Source organism: Hipposideros armiger, unplaced genomic scaffold (assembly GCF_001890085.2).
Source record: "Hipposideros armiger isolate ML-2016 unplaced genomic scaffold, ASM189008v1 scaffold_170, whole genome shotgun sequence".
NCBI classification, from domain to species: domain Eukaryota; kingdom Metazoa; phylum Chordata; class Mammalia; order Chiroptera; family Hipposideridae; genus Hipposideros; species Hipposideros armiger.
The window spans coordinates 2,222,650-2,239,628 of record NW_017731520.1 but is presented as its reverse complement, the minus strand read 5'-3'; the positions used below and the strand labels follow the sequence as shown (position 1 = coordinate 2,239,628).

General features: G+C 47.7%; 1 protein-coding gene across 8 annotated transcripts in view; it reads left to right on the top strand.

Annotated features, from left to right (window-relative positions):
* ZNF704 (zinc finger protein 704) overlaps positions 1-16,643 on the top strand; it is a 140,761-nt gene extending 124,118 nt beyond the window's left edge. For 4 of the 8 annotated variants that reach the window (XM_019651961.1, XM_019651959.1, XM_019651960.1 and 1 more), the window contains 2 exons: positions 3,652-3,749; positions 4,370-16,643. In XM_019651961.1, the coding sequence (XP_019507506.1) occupies positions 3,652-3,749; positions 4,370-4,481 (210 nt within the window). In that variant the 3' untranslated portion in view covers positions 4,482-16,643. The remainder of the gene's footprint in view (positions 1-3,651; positions 3,750-4,369) is intronic. The other 4 variants (XR_002125107.1, XR_002125105.1, XR_002125106.1 and 1 more) reach the window with 4 other exon arrangements.
* The last annotated feature ends 336 nt before the right edge of the window (positions 16,644-16,979 follow it).

Below are 16,979 nucleotides of genomic sequence, written 5' to 3'. Positions count from 1 at the left end.
TAATTATCTCTATTCCTTTCTGCGCTGTCTTTTCCTGACCGGAAACAGAGAGCCCTCAGCCCCTAAGGTAGTCTGCTCTGACTGCATTAACAGACTACCACAGACTGGGGACTTAAACAGCTGCATGTATGTTCTCAGCTCTGGAAGCTCCAAGTCCCAGATCAAGGTGCTGGCCATCCAGTGCCTGGTGAGGGCCTTGTCCTAACTGTCCAGGGCCACCTCTCGCTGTGTCCTCACATGGCCTCTTCTCTTGGAGGGGTGCGGTGTGTGTGTGTGGCGGGGGGCTGCAGAGGGAGCCCTTTGGTGTCTACTCTTATAAGGATACTAATCCTAGGGAGTCAGGGTCCCACCCTTTTGGCCTCATTTATCCTTACTTACTTTCTGTAAATACCCCATCTCCAAATACAACCACAACTGGGAATTTGGGCTTCAACATATGAACGTGGGGGCCACACAAACACTTGGCCCGTAACAGGCCCCACGAAAGCAACAGGAGCTAATCAGCCTGCCATCCCAGGGCTCCCCTTCCCCCGAGGGTCTCCCCACCGGACACAGTCCTGCTTCGCTGTGAGTGGGTTAGCTGGGTTGGTTTTTGTAACCCCTTGAGGGAGGGTTCAGAATAGTATCTTATAAGAGGTTAAAACTAAGACAAGGGTCTCTTTGTTTTAGTCCATTTGAGAGAAACCTCACAAAGAAATTTCTCCAACTTGTTTACACAAGGGCACAGCATCCGTATTACTGCTGTGGTGCGAGCTCAGAGGCAGGTCCCTGCTCGGCCAGTCACATGGCCTCTCGTAGCAGAGCCCTCGTCGCATTCCCTGGGAGAGTGGCGTCGTTTGGGCAGAGCCTCGCACTGGCTGACGCTGTGGAGTCCTTGCTGTTAACTGTACCTGTGACGTGTCTCATTACCACACAACGGGGGTCAGAGAAAGCGACTCTCCCTGCTTGTGACACAAATACCCACAACATGCAGGAGAAATTAGCCACGATTTTTTTTTGCGGACCGTCATTTAGAGTTCTTTTAAATGCTTCCAAGGTCACACCGAATTAGTAGACACATTACAAGCAGATAGCCCAATAATCTTACTTATTGAGAAATAACACCATGTAGTACTCTCTAAGTATATTACATACTTTATAAAAACATGCCCCAGAATAGAACTTAGACATGGTTAAGGTATAAAACAAAAGAAGCTGAAATGTGGAGACCGCTGGGGGAGATAGACAAAATAATGGAATTTTCAAACACCAGCTTCTTACATGTCAGTAAGTGGCACTGGTGTCCCCCAGCCGTTCAGGCCAGGACCCAACACTCAGCCTTGATCTCACTTGATTCATCCCCGATTCATCTAAAGATTTGTCTTGTTTTTGTCCCATGTCCCATCTGTCAGCAAGTCCCAGACTCTGCCTCTAAAGCACATGAGTCCAGCTCCTTGTCACTGCCATGGCCACACCCTCATCTAAGTCACCAGTACATTATTCCCCGAAATATTGCAAAAGCCTCTTAACCAGTCTTCGGGGGCCCCTCTCCAGCTGTCTCCAATCCATTCTCCAAGGAGCCAAAGCGATTGTTTCAAAGCATTAACCAGACGTCTCACTTTCTTAAAGCCTTCCAAAGGCGTGCCTTGCACTTAGAATAACATTCAAACTCATCAGATCTGCAAGACAGGGCTTGAATCCACCACCTCCTGCGCTCCCCTCCTTGGCCCCCCACACAGCATCTTCGGGCCCCGGAGCCACTCTGCACCTGGAGGCCTTTCTCGTTGCTGTCCCGTTCTGCCAGGTGCCCAGGAGATAAAAGGTATCCTCCTCAAGGGGCCTTCTCCCTGCCCCCTGAATAAACAAGCGTCCTGTCCTAGATCGAGCTCTGCCTATTACCCTATTTTATTGTCTGCAGGCACCTGTCACTAGAATGACCTTATCTGTTCGGCGTTATTGTCTGTCTCCACACTAGAATGTCTGCTGTATGAGGGCAGACACTTTGTTTTGTTCAGGGCTATATCTCTACAATCCAGAACAGTGCCCGGTGCATAGCACGTGCTTAATCAGTACTTGTCGAATGAAGAGCATCCTATCATCTCATATCACCCCACACAAAAGGGGGATGGCGATTTTGCAAAATTGGGAACCTTCCACGGCTGATGGAAATAGTGTCACTGTCCTGTCATTTAAATGTTTCCAACCCTCTGACTAAATAAGGAAGCATTCTTGAAATACAAGTTCTACAGTAATTAAAAAAAAAAAAGTTTTTGTCTTGATCACTTAAAACAATTCATATGAGCACATTCTAGATCATTCTAGGTCATTCTGTATCCTGTGGCTGGTTCGCTCCCTCTCGTTTGCTATTATGAATCCTGGTCAGGGGTTTCCGCTCCTGGAAGAATCTCCGTATTGACCCACTGAGCTCCAGAGCTTTCGTTTCTAAAACATGGCTGTCACGCAGCTCTGCTGGCCCTCACGCCACCCAGCTCTAACAAAAATGAAGACCCATGGTACAGAATAGTTCAGACTCATGGCGATAACGGTTTCAATGTTAGGGGGGTTTTTTGTTTTTGTTTTGTTTACCTGTTTAAATATTTTAATTCATGTCTGGGAAAATAACCCGGATGTACATTCTTTTACGTTGAAAGTGAATAGAACACACCAGCCCCTGCACTGGAGAAGATCAGTCCTGTTAGGCTGCCTGTGACGGTAAACGTGATGGTATTCCTGTGGCCGTGTTGGCTTCTAAATGGTCACGTTTTTAACTGTGTGATCTGCCCTTCTGTAACAACAATATAAATTTACTTCAAACATCATTTATCTTTGGGTATGAAAATTAGTTTCGCGCAGCTTTTGCGAATCTGAGGAGCTTAGTGTTATGAGAGCAGGTGAAGCAGAGAGACAGACACTCAGGAGGAATGGAGAAAAAAGGGGCCTCCTGTTGTTTGGGGGTTGGGGGTGGGGCATAAGAGGGCAGAGCTCAGGGCCACTCCGGCCCCGCCATTATTACGTCCCAGGACCTTGGGCAAGTTACGTAAGCTCCCTGTGCCTTGGGTTCCTCCTCTACAAAATGGGAACGATGACAGTGCTTATCTCGTGGGGTAGCTGTGAAAAGTAAAGCAGAGAACCTGGCGCCCAGTGGCGCTCGGTGAGGACATTCATTCTGGGTTTGCTCAGGTTTCTCGCCTGTATTGCCCTGGGACCCCAGCATCTGCTGCACAGACGTCCTGTGCAAGAAGCCGTTTATTAGCGGCTGCAAAGGATCTAATAGAACAAGCGAAGGGCCGAGGGCCACATGGTGTCGGGGCCACGGACGAGCTGTGTACCTTTAGATAACTCTCTTAACCTCTCTAGCTTTTTCTAAAAGGAGATCATGAGGCTTGCAATAGGAATCTACTTTAAGGTTTCACATGTTGGGCAAGCTGGAATGCACAGGTGCAAAGTCACGAAGATTTTAAAGTATTCATTGTTGCTGGGCCTCTTCTGTTTGGGGGTGCATTTACATTCTGCCATGAGCATCACCCCAACCCCTGTAAGATATGGTCTCCATGAAGGAGGCATTTCGCCTCCATGTCTGACAGTCAAGGGCCCGTTCCACGTCACAAAGGCAAAATAAATGTACGGTGAACAGAACCTGTCCGGTCACCTTTGTTTCCATGTACTTACCAGGTGTCCCCAACACATCATCATCCGCTGGGCACAGGAGAGCAGAGACAGCACACGCACACGGTCCTGTCGTCCCCGCCCAGAGGGACGGTCAGCCTGAGGTAGGACGGCCTGACACTCCACACCCTCGTTTCCAAGGAATTAACTGAAAAACAGGAGAACGGCCAGAAAAAGAAACCAGAGATACAACCTCCCATAGAATGTCCCTGTAATAGACGAGGCACCCTTCCTTTTTCCCCCATCCATTAACTATTAAGGGAGATTTGCTGTTTTTTGGTTGTGACAGCTCCCAGTGAGTTTCCTTACAGGACAGGCAGTGGGATCAGTGGGTCCATTTAAAGCCATGTTGCACTAAGCTCTGTATTGAATGAACTACAAGGTAGAGTTTTTACTCCAGATCAAGGGCTCCCTTCACCAGGATGCTAGAAGTCTGAGAAGCAAGTGCATACGTAGAACCTTGAAAGAGTAATGCTCCCTACTGGTGTTTCTCAGACGTATTGGTGTAATTCACTGTTACACAGATGGACAAGTGACATGTCCACAGATGGACAGAGATAGAATTATAGAAGCAGACCTTGAGAGCCGTGCCGGCGTCCTGCACATGCCGAAGTCTGACCTGGAGAAAACCCCACAATGTGCCCTGACATTTTATTCCGAGCCCTGCACGTAAGGCCCCCCCGACCCTCTCCCGCTGAGTACACTGTCCTCACCTGTCTTGCAGGAAACCTCGCGGAGAGGGCAGAAAGTGCCGGAAGGTGTACGGCATGGAGCACCGCGACCTGTGGTGCACTGCCTGCCGCTGGAAGAAAGCCTGCCAGCGCTTCACCGACTGAGACGCGACTCTGCGGCCCGGCCGCTGGCGCTCGGCCACCCTCACCTCCCACTGCAGGCTCCGGACGATGCTCTCCCTTCTGAACAAAACACGCCGGAAGCCCAGGAAAAGCACTTCCAGGAGCCTTGGTGGAATTACAGCAAAAAATAAAACCAGGTCACCACCCCTCCCTGGCCTTGCTAAGTAAGAGTCGAGCCGAGGGCACCTGTAACTCGTTTTGTGTGTGTGTGTGTGTGTGTGTGTGAAAAGAAAAGTCATCCTTTCTTGCTGTGTGTCTAGGTCTGAAAACTGTGGACTCCTCTAACCTCTGAACCAACAAAGCCCAAAAAAGGAGGCAGATTTTTGATCAGCTTTCTCAATAATGCCGTTTCTGAGGTTTTGCCCAACACACACAGAAAGCTACATGTTATTCCGTAGCATTTGTACAAAGAACAATACCTGCTTTTGTGTGAACCGTCTTTTCCTGGTTTTCCATTTGACTTCTTGGAGCAGCACATATCATGACGACGTGGTTGCCAGAAAGGGCAGCACCCTGGGGATCTTTTTTATCGTCTGTCTTGTTGGTTGGTTTGTTTTGTTTTGAAGAATGGCCCCAAACAGAACCACGGCAGAGCTGTGAGCTTGAAGGGCCCCCCGATGGCAGAAGCTCGAAGAAACTGAGGACAGAATCACCAGCAGACTTCAGCTCCGAGCTGAGCTCAGGACGTCCAGCCGTCACTGTGGGGAAACACCTCGAGGTCTTCCTGGGATCCATCCGGAGCCCTTCTCCAGGAAGCCCAGCTCCAGCTCCAGCTCCACCTGCCACAGCCCAGCCCAGGACCGGCGCGTGGAGCCTGCGGTAAGCCCGATGCGTCTTTCAGGGATGTGATGCGAACCGCAGCTGGGATCTGTGTGTCACCGCCTGTGTGACGAAGTCATTGCCAGGTTGATGGGTCTTCGGGCCTTCCCGCAGAACTCCACACAGTCTGGACTGAGAAAAGGTCAAGAGGTCAAGCTGGCCCTGCAGGCTTGCTGTGCACGGCAGCGCACAGCCTCCGCGTCCCCATCTGCTCAGAAAGCCGCGTGAGGTCAGCAAACCAACATCCGTTCTGAGTGCACTTTGATAGGTTTTTATGCTTTAGCATGTCTGGGAGATGGCTTCATGAACACTCGAAGCATCGTATGGGTAAAGGGAAGATCCAAACCTTTATTTTTCTTATGAAAATAGTGGAGCTAGCCATTAAGAGTTTGCTCACAAGGGAACATAGAGAACACCAAAAGGAAAGCGCACATCGGTATAGGAATCTCTGGGTTTAGCAGGACCAGGGCCTGCAGTGTGTTTCATTTGTCAGGCATTCGAAGCTGGGTGGTTGGCTGGCTGGTTGGCTGGCTGGTTGGTTGGCTGGCTGGCTGGCTAGTTGGTGGTTGGTTTGGCGGTAGAGGTGCGGGGAGTGGGGAGTAGTTGTCGAGCCCTATAAACATCTACGCTCCTCTCGACTGCCCTGCTGAAGAGTTATTCCTCCTATACCTATGCAAAGAGGTGCAAGCACCTTCTAGGATGGATGCAGTACACGGGACGGGCCGCCTGGGAGCAGCCACAGGAATGTTAAATCAAGTTGCACAAAGGAAAGTTTAATATATGTCTAGAGATTGTACATACGCCTTTTTTAAAAGAGTATTGAGACGTCATCTAGTAATAACAGATACCCTTTTTTTATATAAGCAAGGGAGATCTAAGGAGGTTCTGCAGTGGAACATCTACATTCATATATTTTGGCAATTTTATTTTTTCAAACTCTCATGACTTTTCAAACATTATTTCTTGGAAGAGATCCTGTGTTCCTCCTTGATTTACGTTTTTCTTTAAAAACACTTATTCCAAGAGAGCAGAGAAAGAGCTCCGGTTAACTTCGCGTCCGGAGGCCCCCTCAGCACACCCTGCAGTGCCTGCTCTCATGTCTGTTTAGTGCTGCCGGGGTCAGCCAGGAGAGGGCTCTTTTTTAAGGGCAGAAATGCTCTGCCTCCTGTACCCCAGCATGTCTTTTCTCCTCCCTGGAGACCTGTCACTTCACCTGCAGGCCCCCTCTGCTGTGGGTAGAGTGCCCAGGGGCTGTGGTGAGGCCAGGGCTGGTCAGCCGTGTCGGCAGGCTCACCGTGTCCTCAAACGGTGGTTGGGGTGCGACCCTGGAACAGGGGGATCGTCTTCAGTAAGGCTCCTGGCTCTTGATCCTAATCCTGTGATGAAGGGCCAAATCCACCTACCACCACCACCACCACCACAGAGCTCTGGGATGCAGGAGGGAGAGACCTTTGCTGGGGAGCAGTCCTGGGGCCACTCCGTGGCTCTCCCCAAGAGTGACAGGACGTGGGTTCTGAGCTCGGGCCTGGCTGAGCCCAGCTCAGCCCTTACCTGGATTTTAGCCAAGGCACGGGTACAGGCAGAAGGAAGAACTGAGTGCAACTGCCCGGAGACTTCCCTCTCTAATGCCTCCTTTACACGCACTCTTCCAAATCCCCCACCCACGTGGGGGGTCCCTTTCTGCCGGCCTGCCCTTTCTGGCTTCCAGACTGCACAGACACCCATTCCCTGTACCAAGCCGGGTGATAATTAGGGGACCACCAAGCCTCGCCTGGCTGGCCTCAAAGAAATGGGGTTCGATTTCTAGCAGGCCACCAGAAAGCTATGAATTGCAATATACAACACTGATTGTAGAAGCTAAAATTAAAAAAAAAAAATGTACAGCTATTTTGTTATACTTTGGAACGAAACGAAGTGCCAAATGAAGCCCGACTTTCATTTATGCCATCTCTGTGGTACCAGGTTCCTGTCTGTCTTCACTCAGCAGAGGGAAGTGGTTGGGAAGCGACATCCCCCGACACGCTCTGGCTGCTGAGCTGTAGGCTGTCCATCCATCACGGGGACCTCAGAGACCTGTCTGTGCAAACACAGTGGCGCTGCTGTGGATTCTGGTCCCAGAGTATTTCTAAAGAAGGCATGTCGTAGCCTTGACTTTTCTCTCTCCGATACCCCTTCCTTCAGAAAAGATTTCTCACCTCTCTCCAAGAAGGCATGTCATAGTGATGGACAGACAGCGGCATGGCAGAAAGAGGCCATCGGGCAGTAGCCTCAGCCCTTCCCAGAGGATGCGTACCCAATTTGTGGGAAGCAGCGTGACACCTTGGAGAAAGTCGCAAGAGGGCTTGGGACCCTGAGGAAATACAAGAGGCCCGTGGGCACCTGGTTCCCAGTCACCGTCCTAGGGCTGATCAGCCCAGTGGCTGTCCTGGGCACCCCCGGGGAGCTGCCACTTGTTTCGGGGGGTGGCTGCCTGCAGCAAGAAGGCAGTACGCTGAAGGAGCCAGGACTCCACACCTTTGCAAGCAGCCCTGGGTTCTGAATTAGCCAGCAGCCTGAGCCCACTTCTTCCGTCATGAGACGTCATTGGGAAACGCAAGCACAGTGTGCGCTCGAGCATGTTTAGGGAAACGTGACGAGAATTGTACGCATGGGAGAGAATACCTTGAGAGGAGTAGGAAAATCCTATATAAAATATTCATTTCCTCAGGGAAAATTATGTGACAAAGGGAACTGGAGGCTCTTAAGAAACTAGGAAGACTTTTTTTATCTCTAAAATCTTAAGTTTTTTGTGTTTTTTTTTAATGAACATGAAATCATTTCAAGACAAATTCACAGGAACTGGACAGTGCCGACTTGTTGAGGCGTGGATGTCTGCTGTGTGCGAAAGAGCCATGTCTCTGGGGCTGAACCTGCGCTTGAAAGCCGACATCTGGACCACAGTTAGCATTCCCAGTGGGTGTCCACAGACCCACGTGAGGCTCCTTCTGAATGTACCTGTGAATCGCAAAGCCTTGGCGTTCCCTTTTCTAATCACCGGTGGGATGCCTAGTCGTTAGCGACATGGCGAAAGCCGCTAGGGCTGTGCGATGCTGTCACGGCATTTAGGGAGCAAACTCCTCTGCACCTTTGTGGGGAAGGTGCTGCTTTTTCTCTTGACCCTGCAGGATTCTCTCGACCATGTCAACGGTAGCACTGCCCTGTGTGAGCACAGGAAAGGACCTGTGCACATGCATGGGTGGAAACGGAGCAGGGTGCGTGAATAGTGGAGGGAATGTGGGTTGCTTTAGAGAAGGTGCAGGGCACACAGGTCACCTGGAAGTTGGCGTTTCTCTAAGAAAATAGCCCGATCAGCGACCAGCGGCTCACACACTCTCCGGCTCCTCCTAGCCGTGGGGTTCTGGGAACTGTTTCCTCGTGTCTTTTTTGCATTGCAACTAATCAAACCAGAAGTCAGTGATGTGAGAGTAGCGCTTTTAGGCACCAGTCGTATCAGTAAGGAACGCACACCAGTCCGGCAAGCAAGTATAACATGGATGTAAGACTGCCTGGTTTGCTTATTGTGACTGCCTTTGAAAAAGCTCACACCCAATGGTCAACATGCTTTAAAAGGTGTATCTATCACAGGACCAGCAATCAAAATGGGAATTTTACTTCTGGTCCTGTTTTGTAAATAGTTCCTTTTTTTTTTTTAAGACAATCTCATGTTTTATAACTCTTCTTGTGGGTCTGAGAATCACCATGGTAATGTGTTGTGTCAAAAACGTGATCTGAAATACAGTAACGGCGATGACTTAATTTTCCAAATCAGACAAGAAATATACTGCTTAGGCTTCTACAATTCTGAGAGACATGACACTTTTCTAATACGCATTAGTACTTCTCAAGTTAACAGAACTGGAAATATTTTACAAGATGCCGTGTTTTTGTAATCACAAAGAACATGAACATTTTGTGGGAAATGACCTTGGTTTTATACATTGTAGCTTATTTTTTAAAATACAGTATTTTACCGGACAGGAAGTGTTCATATTATAAGCAATTCCTGCTCTCCAAACAAAGGGCTATGCCTCTTTTAAGCAAGTGTTTTGATGCCTATCTTTTCAATTAACCCTCTGCAGGGTAGAAATGCAGGTTAGATGGAAAGATTATAATGAGAGACTCAAAATGGCAACAGCTACTCCTTTTATCACTACCAGTGTGTTTTCACAGTCTTGTGGGGGAAAAGACACTTTAAAAACCATCCTATGTATCTCAAATCTTTAAAATGTTAACAGACATGCATATAAGCAATGGGAGAAATATTCCTGTAAATTTCTTTAGTGTAAAAAGATAGATTCCGTCACAAAGACAAGCTTCCTGCTCAACCTACCAGAACCACAAACCTGCATTTAACTAGCAAGTATCATTTGGTGGAAATTTCTCAAATCATGGAATGTAAGCCCAAAGATAGGATTCTTAGGTGATCAGTGGTGTTTGAAGTCATTTTGTCCTCGGTATTCATTAAATACCTTGAATTTTCTTGCAGAACAAATGCTTGATTCTTCACGTGAAGAATTCACAGACACGCCAGGTTGAGATCAGAAAGTCACTGTATTCCCGAGAGCTGGGAATGAAGAAGGAACTGTGGCAAGCTTATTAACTGCACCAGTAATTCTGAGCTTTGCCAAACCGGTCCTAACGCTGTGCAGTTTCATCTAGCCCACTCGCTGTTAATGCAAGAAAGCATCTTTTCTTTCTAAGATTTTAGTCATTCAAAAGTGAGGCTAACTAGCCAATTCTGCAGGTAACCTCAAAAGGAAAACTGGGATAGAATGGCCACACACCCATGGGGCAAGTCCTAGGAGGGGGTGAGAGGGTCGCTCAGACCTTACTTTCACATGGGCTTTAGGATCTGAGCACATGCGCACTAGAAACATGCAGAGTTAGGGAACAGTGTGGAGACAGCCTATCCTGGTGGCTAGGATGAGGCCGTCGGCAAGTCTCTCTGTGTCCACTGTTAGCATTAAAGGTCCTGAGAAGCATTTACTGCTGTCTGGTGTTGAATCAAGTGAGTGTTGCCCCCTCTCTAAGTAGAAGCTTACTAATGGTATATAACAGATGCCTTGGAAAGGCCAGGTAGCTTCTGTCAATGAGTGATTCAGGATAGGTGAAAAACAGACACTAGAGAAAAGCGGGGATGATGGCGGGCATGAGAACACACAGCCCCTGTGAAGGGGGACCCAGCTCTAGACAATCAGACCCATGTACAAGTCAGGCCCGAGGCAGTGAGGTTGCTGACTTGGCTGTTATCAAATGTGATGTTACCTGACATTTAAGTTTGACAACTGACTCAGGTTTCTGGCCAGCACTTTGTGGACAGATGCAGCCTTTGGCCACCAGCTCCAGTTGTCGGGGACAGCAGGTGTTACATGCCATCAGGTGAGGCTCTTCCATCAGCCCCACCAACTCACACCTGGGCACAGTCTGGGCAATGAAAATCAAAGAAGGGAAAAAGGTCCGTTCTCCCTGGAAGCCATTCTCGTGGAAGACTTGAATGCAGAGACGTGATGTCCTTCCAGTAGCCTTTGCCTCTGACCCACATACGCTGACGCCCTCCCCGCTCCCACGCCGCCTCCCTGTGGTGTGCCCAGACCGTGCCCCAAAGCATTGAATGACCATAAGCCTACCTTTCTGTTCTCACTGCCGCGACCACTGTGATGAGGGCGTGGCAAAGGGCGGCCCTGTGCCTTCAAAGAAGGCAGCCAGGAGCCCTGCAGAGCCCTGCAGCTAAAGTAGGGCACGTGGCCGCCTCGTGCGGGGCCCCTGGGCCAGCCCTTCCCCCGACACTTCCTGTCCATCTTGACGCGTGACTTCCTGTTCCAGGGTTAGATTTCTGTCCTTTTACCTCTTATGTGGTAAAATCCTTGCTTCAGAACTGGTAGGGTCTTGGGTGTTACGGAGTGTCCTCTGAGCTCAGAGTGGCGTTTCTCCACACACAACCTTAGCCTCTCTGTCAGAGGGCAAAGACAAAATGGGAATAAATGTGTCGTGGAAAAAATTAGACGTAGCTTCCTTCATGGGGATGACCTAAGTGATTTTAGACTGTATCTCACACCAGAGTCCCGATGGTGTTGGGATACTCGCCAGCCCTTTCACATACGTAATAAAGTAGGTCTCTTTCGGACACGCTGTGTCACTTGACCTTCCTAAGAACCCAGTGTAGAGCAGGAATAGGTAGGTTCTCCATCACCCACCTCCAAGGCCAACCTGGAGTGGTCTTGAACCTGGGAGTCAGCTTCATGACTGCCCACAAAGAGGAGGAAGAGAAAGGGCTTTTGACAGCCCAGACCTTAGTCTTCTAGAACAATGCCAGACCTGAAAAGATCCAGCCACCCATCAAGGTTCTTAACCTATCTTTTCAATCTGTCTTTCAGCACGGAAGTCAGAGCCCATTCATTCACCTTGTCAAATGCAAAAGTACTCACCCTCAAGTGTAACCTTTAGGGCGGCACCATGAATAGGGCCCGCCTGTTCCCTAAGTTCCAGCCATCTCAGTGGTTATTAGAGGAGTTTGGTAGTTAATGCAAGCAACAGTTTTGACTCCTTGGGGAAAGTTATTTTGCTGCTAACATTCACATTACCCATATAAACTTAAGCTGATGCCAGAAAATTTTTAACAGCTCAAATTTACAAATTGTAACCATCAAATCAACTTCAAGTAGGGAAACCCTGGGAATCTGGTGGAGTGGTGTTTAAATACGACTGCAGTTTAAGCCACACAGGCGATGCCTGAGATTTCTGTCACTGTGAGTGACGCACAGGTGGCCCAATAGGTGATGGGTTTCATCTCACCCTTCCCCGCAGCTTACCAAGTCTCACACCTTGAGTTCCCGGCAAAGCCACTTGCAGGGAGCTGGAAGGGACCTAAACCAGTGTCGCCTGCCACCTCCTTCATCAGTAGGCTGTTTCATAAATGACACTGATGTCTGTAAAGTAACAGTCCAGTGCTGGAGGAGGAAACAGGGCACTTTTCTCCGCTGGAGAAGAAGGCCGTGTGGCGATGGTGGCACCAACGCCGTGACAGTGGCAGGACTCAGGAGGACCCAAGCTGTAGGGAACAGGAACACTTCTGTTCCCCAAGGGGACAAGGCTAGATGTTGAAAGAAGGTGGGGATTGTGAACTCAATGCCTAAACTGTAGTCCCTGTTTTTCAAAAATGTTCTTTCACATTGGGCATCATCCATGTAATGATCTGCTGACTTCCCAAAGAAAAGAGTCCCTTTATATTGGGCTGTTGGGAAAGTCATACGTATTTTTTCTATGTTTTTCGGTGCAAAAATGCGTCATGACTTTTCCGACAACCCAATATAAATTATGAAATGTTAAAAATTAATTCTCACATCTAATTAACTACAGGTTTTCCCTGCTATCTGAAAGGTAGAGGTTCTGATGAAACCCTTTGCAAACAGAAATGGTAAATTGAAGACCTGCATTCGTAGGTAATGGCTTTTTTCTAAAAGCGACAATCGTCTTCGGAATTTTCACTTAGCGAAAACAGGTTGCTAACGTGGGACGTTCGTAAAAGCCCAGTGGCCTAACGCTAACTTTGGGAAGTGGGGGACACATGTATTACATTCAATTATGGGGCAATTCCCTAAATATTTAATTCAGAAAATTAGCCAGAGGATAAAGCAGCAACTCCTGGAAAAGGCAAGACAGCTGTCATTAAAGAATGACATTTTCTTTAAAAAAAAAAAAAAAAAGTTGCTCATCTATTTTCTTCTGAATTCTCTCTGCACCCTGACTAAAGAGGAAAACCAGCTCTCTGGAGAAGCTGAGCTTTGTGAGAGTGAGGACAGTCCCCATCTGGCAGCCGCCTCACATTTGCCAGTGACACATCCCTCTCCCGTCTGCTCTCACCTGCCCGCACCAGCGGCCACGCTGTCATGTATGTTCCCTGCCCAAAGCCCCAGATGAAATATTTTTCTTCTGGGCTCCTCACTTCTCACTCTTGAATCAAGTCCAAGGGGATAAATGTCACCGTGACTGGTGAGCTGGGCTCAGTCAGTGAGGCCACCCCTTCCTTGAGGGGGAGAAGTCCCATCTGTCTAAGCAGTTTTGGGTGATCACTCAAAGAGAGCAGGGCCATCAGCTCACAGCCTGTCACACTCAGCGCAAGACTCGGTCAGACTCGCTGATGAACGACAGGCAGATCGCTTGTCCTCGCAGTCTGACTCAGAGGGCCCTACTCCCCCAGCCCCTTCCCCGTGGACCACGATGGAGGACCATAACCAACAGGGAGGGGCAGAGGGAGGGCGCGTCACCTTTGGTTACCCCAGGCCGGACCTCTGCCCACATGATACAGCGCGAAAACTGAACTGGCCTTTTTATGAGAAAGGAAGTGGCTCCCGTGGGGTGCCGTTGCTTTAATTTTACATCTGTGGGATGAGAAAGCCACAGCTCCAGTCTGCTCATATCGTGACGCCTTTGTCCCTCGCCCTGGTGCTTCCCACTCATGTTTGGGCACAGATGGCGGGCAGAGAGGAAAGAGATGGAACTCAGGCCAGCCGCTGCTGCCAGGGGTGGAATTATGCCCCAGTGATCAACAGCGTAGCTTAATCATAAAGGGCCCCTACGCCACCCTGAAATAAGGATGCATCGCTTGCAGATAGCAAAGCCTTGACCAAGCCCTGTGATGAAAGCAAAGCCCCCTTTTTTCCGAGTCTCCTGACTGGGGAGCCTCCGTGACCACTGGTAGGTTTAGGAGTTAGATGTTTAGGGAAGAGCTCAATACCCCCAAATATACTTGTTCTGTGACTTCAATAACCGAAAACGCCCTCGGTGTAAACCCAGGAATGTGGATCATATATGTAAAAAAAAAAATGCCCTTTATCAATATTTTCCTACAACACACCCTAAAATTCCTACTATTTTTGTAATGAATGGTTGGACGGTGGTCAGCCATTTAAACATGTGCTCTCTGGAATAACCAGACACTAGTGTAGTTCCCAAAGCGTTTCGTGCATCAAAATCTATATACTTAGAAGAACTCAGGATAAGAAAAAAACTGCTAGGTCCCAAAGGGTTTGTGACTAAGGTCTTCTTCTTGTGAGGGGGGCTGAGGAATGAGAGGAACAGCAGTTGTCAGAAAACCTCTGTTGCCCTTAGGCCATGATAAGGCTTTAAAAAAAAAGTCTACTTTTAAAAATTAAGCCATCTTTCAAATTGTTTTTCTACACCAAATCGAAAATATTAAGATGAGATTAGAAAACATTTGAAATGGGGTAGTTAGTGGAAATGCTGCCTGTAGAAAGCATTGCTTTTTGGTGCCTGCTAAACCAGTAAAGGGGACAGGCTCTTCTTACTAAAGAGAAAGCGGCTGGTCCTTCCGGTTACTTGACAGCGTTCAAGTGACAGGCGTTAACCAGTAATTGGGCACGAATTCAAAAGCAATGGGGCAACGCCATCCAATTTTTAGAGATCTTTGAAATTCAGTCTTACCACCATTTGGAGGTTAAGGACACATGGCTTATAAAAGTCTTTAGTTAATATTAGTGAATGAATGTATAAAGTTACAAACTATGCATTTGCAAAGAGGAATGTTTATTTTGTGTCGAATCCAAGTAAATTCTTCTCATAGAGACTTATCACAACCAGAAATTATTCAAAGTGAACTTGAAGGCGTATTGTTATGGGGATGTGGGACTCTCGCCTAGATTCTTTGAGCTGATATTTTTAAAGACAGTGCATTGAAACTTCAGGCTCTAAACAAAGTCAGTCGTTATGGTGAATAAATGGGAAATGGTTTCTGTTTTACTTCTTAATCAGAAGAGGGACATGTTGGCTGTCACAAGATGTGCCCAGTTCTTCCGAGGCCTAGCAACAGTAACACTGGATTAACAAGCAAACAAAACTGCACAGAGTTAAGGAGTATGGCATTGGATAAATACAGCATAGATTGTGTCTAGTGTGTTTGATTCTCAACCGAAGGGGGGAAAAAAAAGTTCTTCAAAGGTCATATAATTTCAAAGAACAAAATATAAAAATATTGTCCCGCCAAGCAAATCATTGCTTTTTTTTTTTTTTTTTCAGAATTACAGGGAGATGATCACATATATTCTGGGGGAAGTCCGTATAGAATATGCACACATTTCTTCAGCCCTCTTGTTGATTTTGTATTTTCATGAAACCTTTCCCATTATCAACTTATCTTTGCTCCTTAATCAGGGTTTTGCTACGTTACTCAGTATGAGAAACAAACAAAAAAACCCAGTTCTTCATCTGACAATGCGGAAATAAATAAAGAACATTTCTCTACCATTCTGGTTCTCTTCTGTGTCTGCTGAGAAAGCTTCTCAACTGTTTGTATGTAAAGTAAGGGAAGACGCACTTCTCAAGCTGGTATTCACGGTTATACTGGATATGTCTGCTGCCTAGTTAGAGGCTGGGTGGGGATGTGTCTTTTTATATGATTTTTAGCCAAATTCCAATGTTCTGATACTGCATTTCTACAGACCTAGCTGGCTGTACATCAGCCTGTGGAGGTTCAGGCTCATAAGCCTTTTTGTGACCGTCCCTCAGCCATGCTCCTTGTCAGCTTTTGGCACATTGTACATAGATTTGTCGAATGTTTAAATGACGTTGTTTTTCTAAATGCTGTTCTCTACAACAACTTTTTGAATGTTTTTTTTTTTTTTTGCTTTCCATTGTTTGGGACTTCGTGTGCTGGTTGAAAAAAAAAAAGTTTCCTAAATATTTAACACCAGAAAAAAACATATATATTGAAAATAAACTGGTGCTAATTGACATAGAAGAAAAATTTCAGATTGAAGATGTACAACATGAAACGTTCATACCAGTTCCACGAAACTGCACTTTCGCGAGGGGACAGTGGCACTCACCTAAAGTGGGCACCAGGAGGGCCACTGAGTGTTTACAGGTCCTGTGGCCCATTTCTGTGGAAAATACCAGAAGGACACTGTCCCCCCGAGTCAAGGGTTTGCTCCCCTGGTCCTGTGGAAGCGTTTATAGAAGTCAAAGTTTGTGGTAAGAATCACGTTAGTAATAGTCTTCTGGTCTTTGGACTTCCGTGTTCTGTAATGCTTAGCTGTGACAATGAACCTGGTGTGGCCCGTCGAGCCGGACATCCTTGTTGACCTATACTGACTGCTGTGTGGCTCTAGCTTGGCCGGACTGGCCCAGGCTGAGCCAGAACACGGGGCCTGTCAGTAAGACCGTTCTGACTGCGACAGTGTCGACACACACGAGCTGAAATGCACTTGTAACTGGTTAATTACCATGAGGTCTAACTTCCACTCAATAAAAGTTTTTGTGTACCTGCTTCTATTTGGGGGCTGTTTATTTAAGTGAAGGATAACTAACTTGGACCCAAGAGAGGCTCACTGGGGGTTAGAGGGTTGGAGGTTTTACCTACAGCTGTAGAAATGATTTACAACCAAATGGACATTTTCGCTGTGCCAGCTGTTCAAGGCTATTTTTAGAAACCTGTGGAAGGCACATCTCTCTTCTAGAGTCCAGCCCCGATGGTGACAACTCAAAGCCATCCCCTGGCGAGGTCTGCCCAGAGACGTTAGCTGCTCACACCTGGGCTGCTGGTCCTGTTGTCCCAGCCATGTAGTCACAGCCCACAGAGCAAAAGGCATGTCCACTCTGGTGCCATGC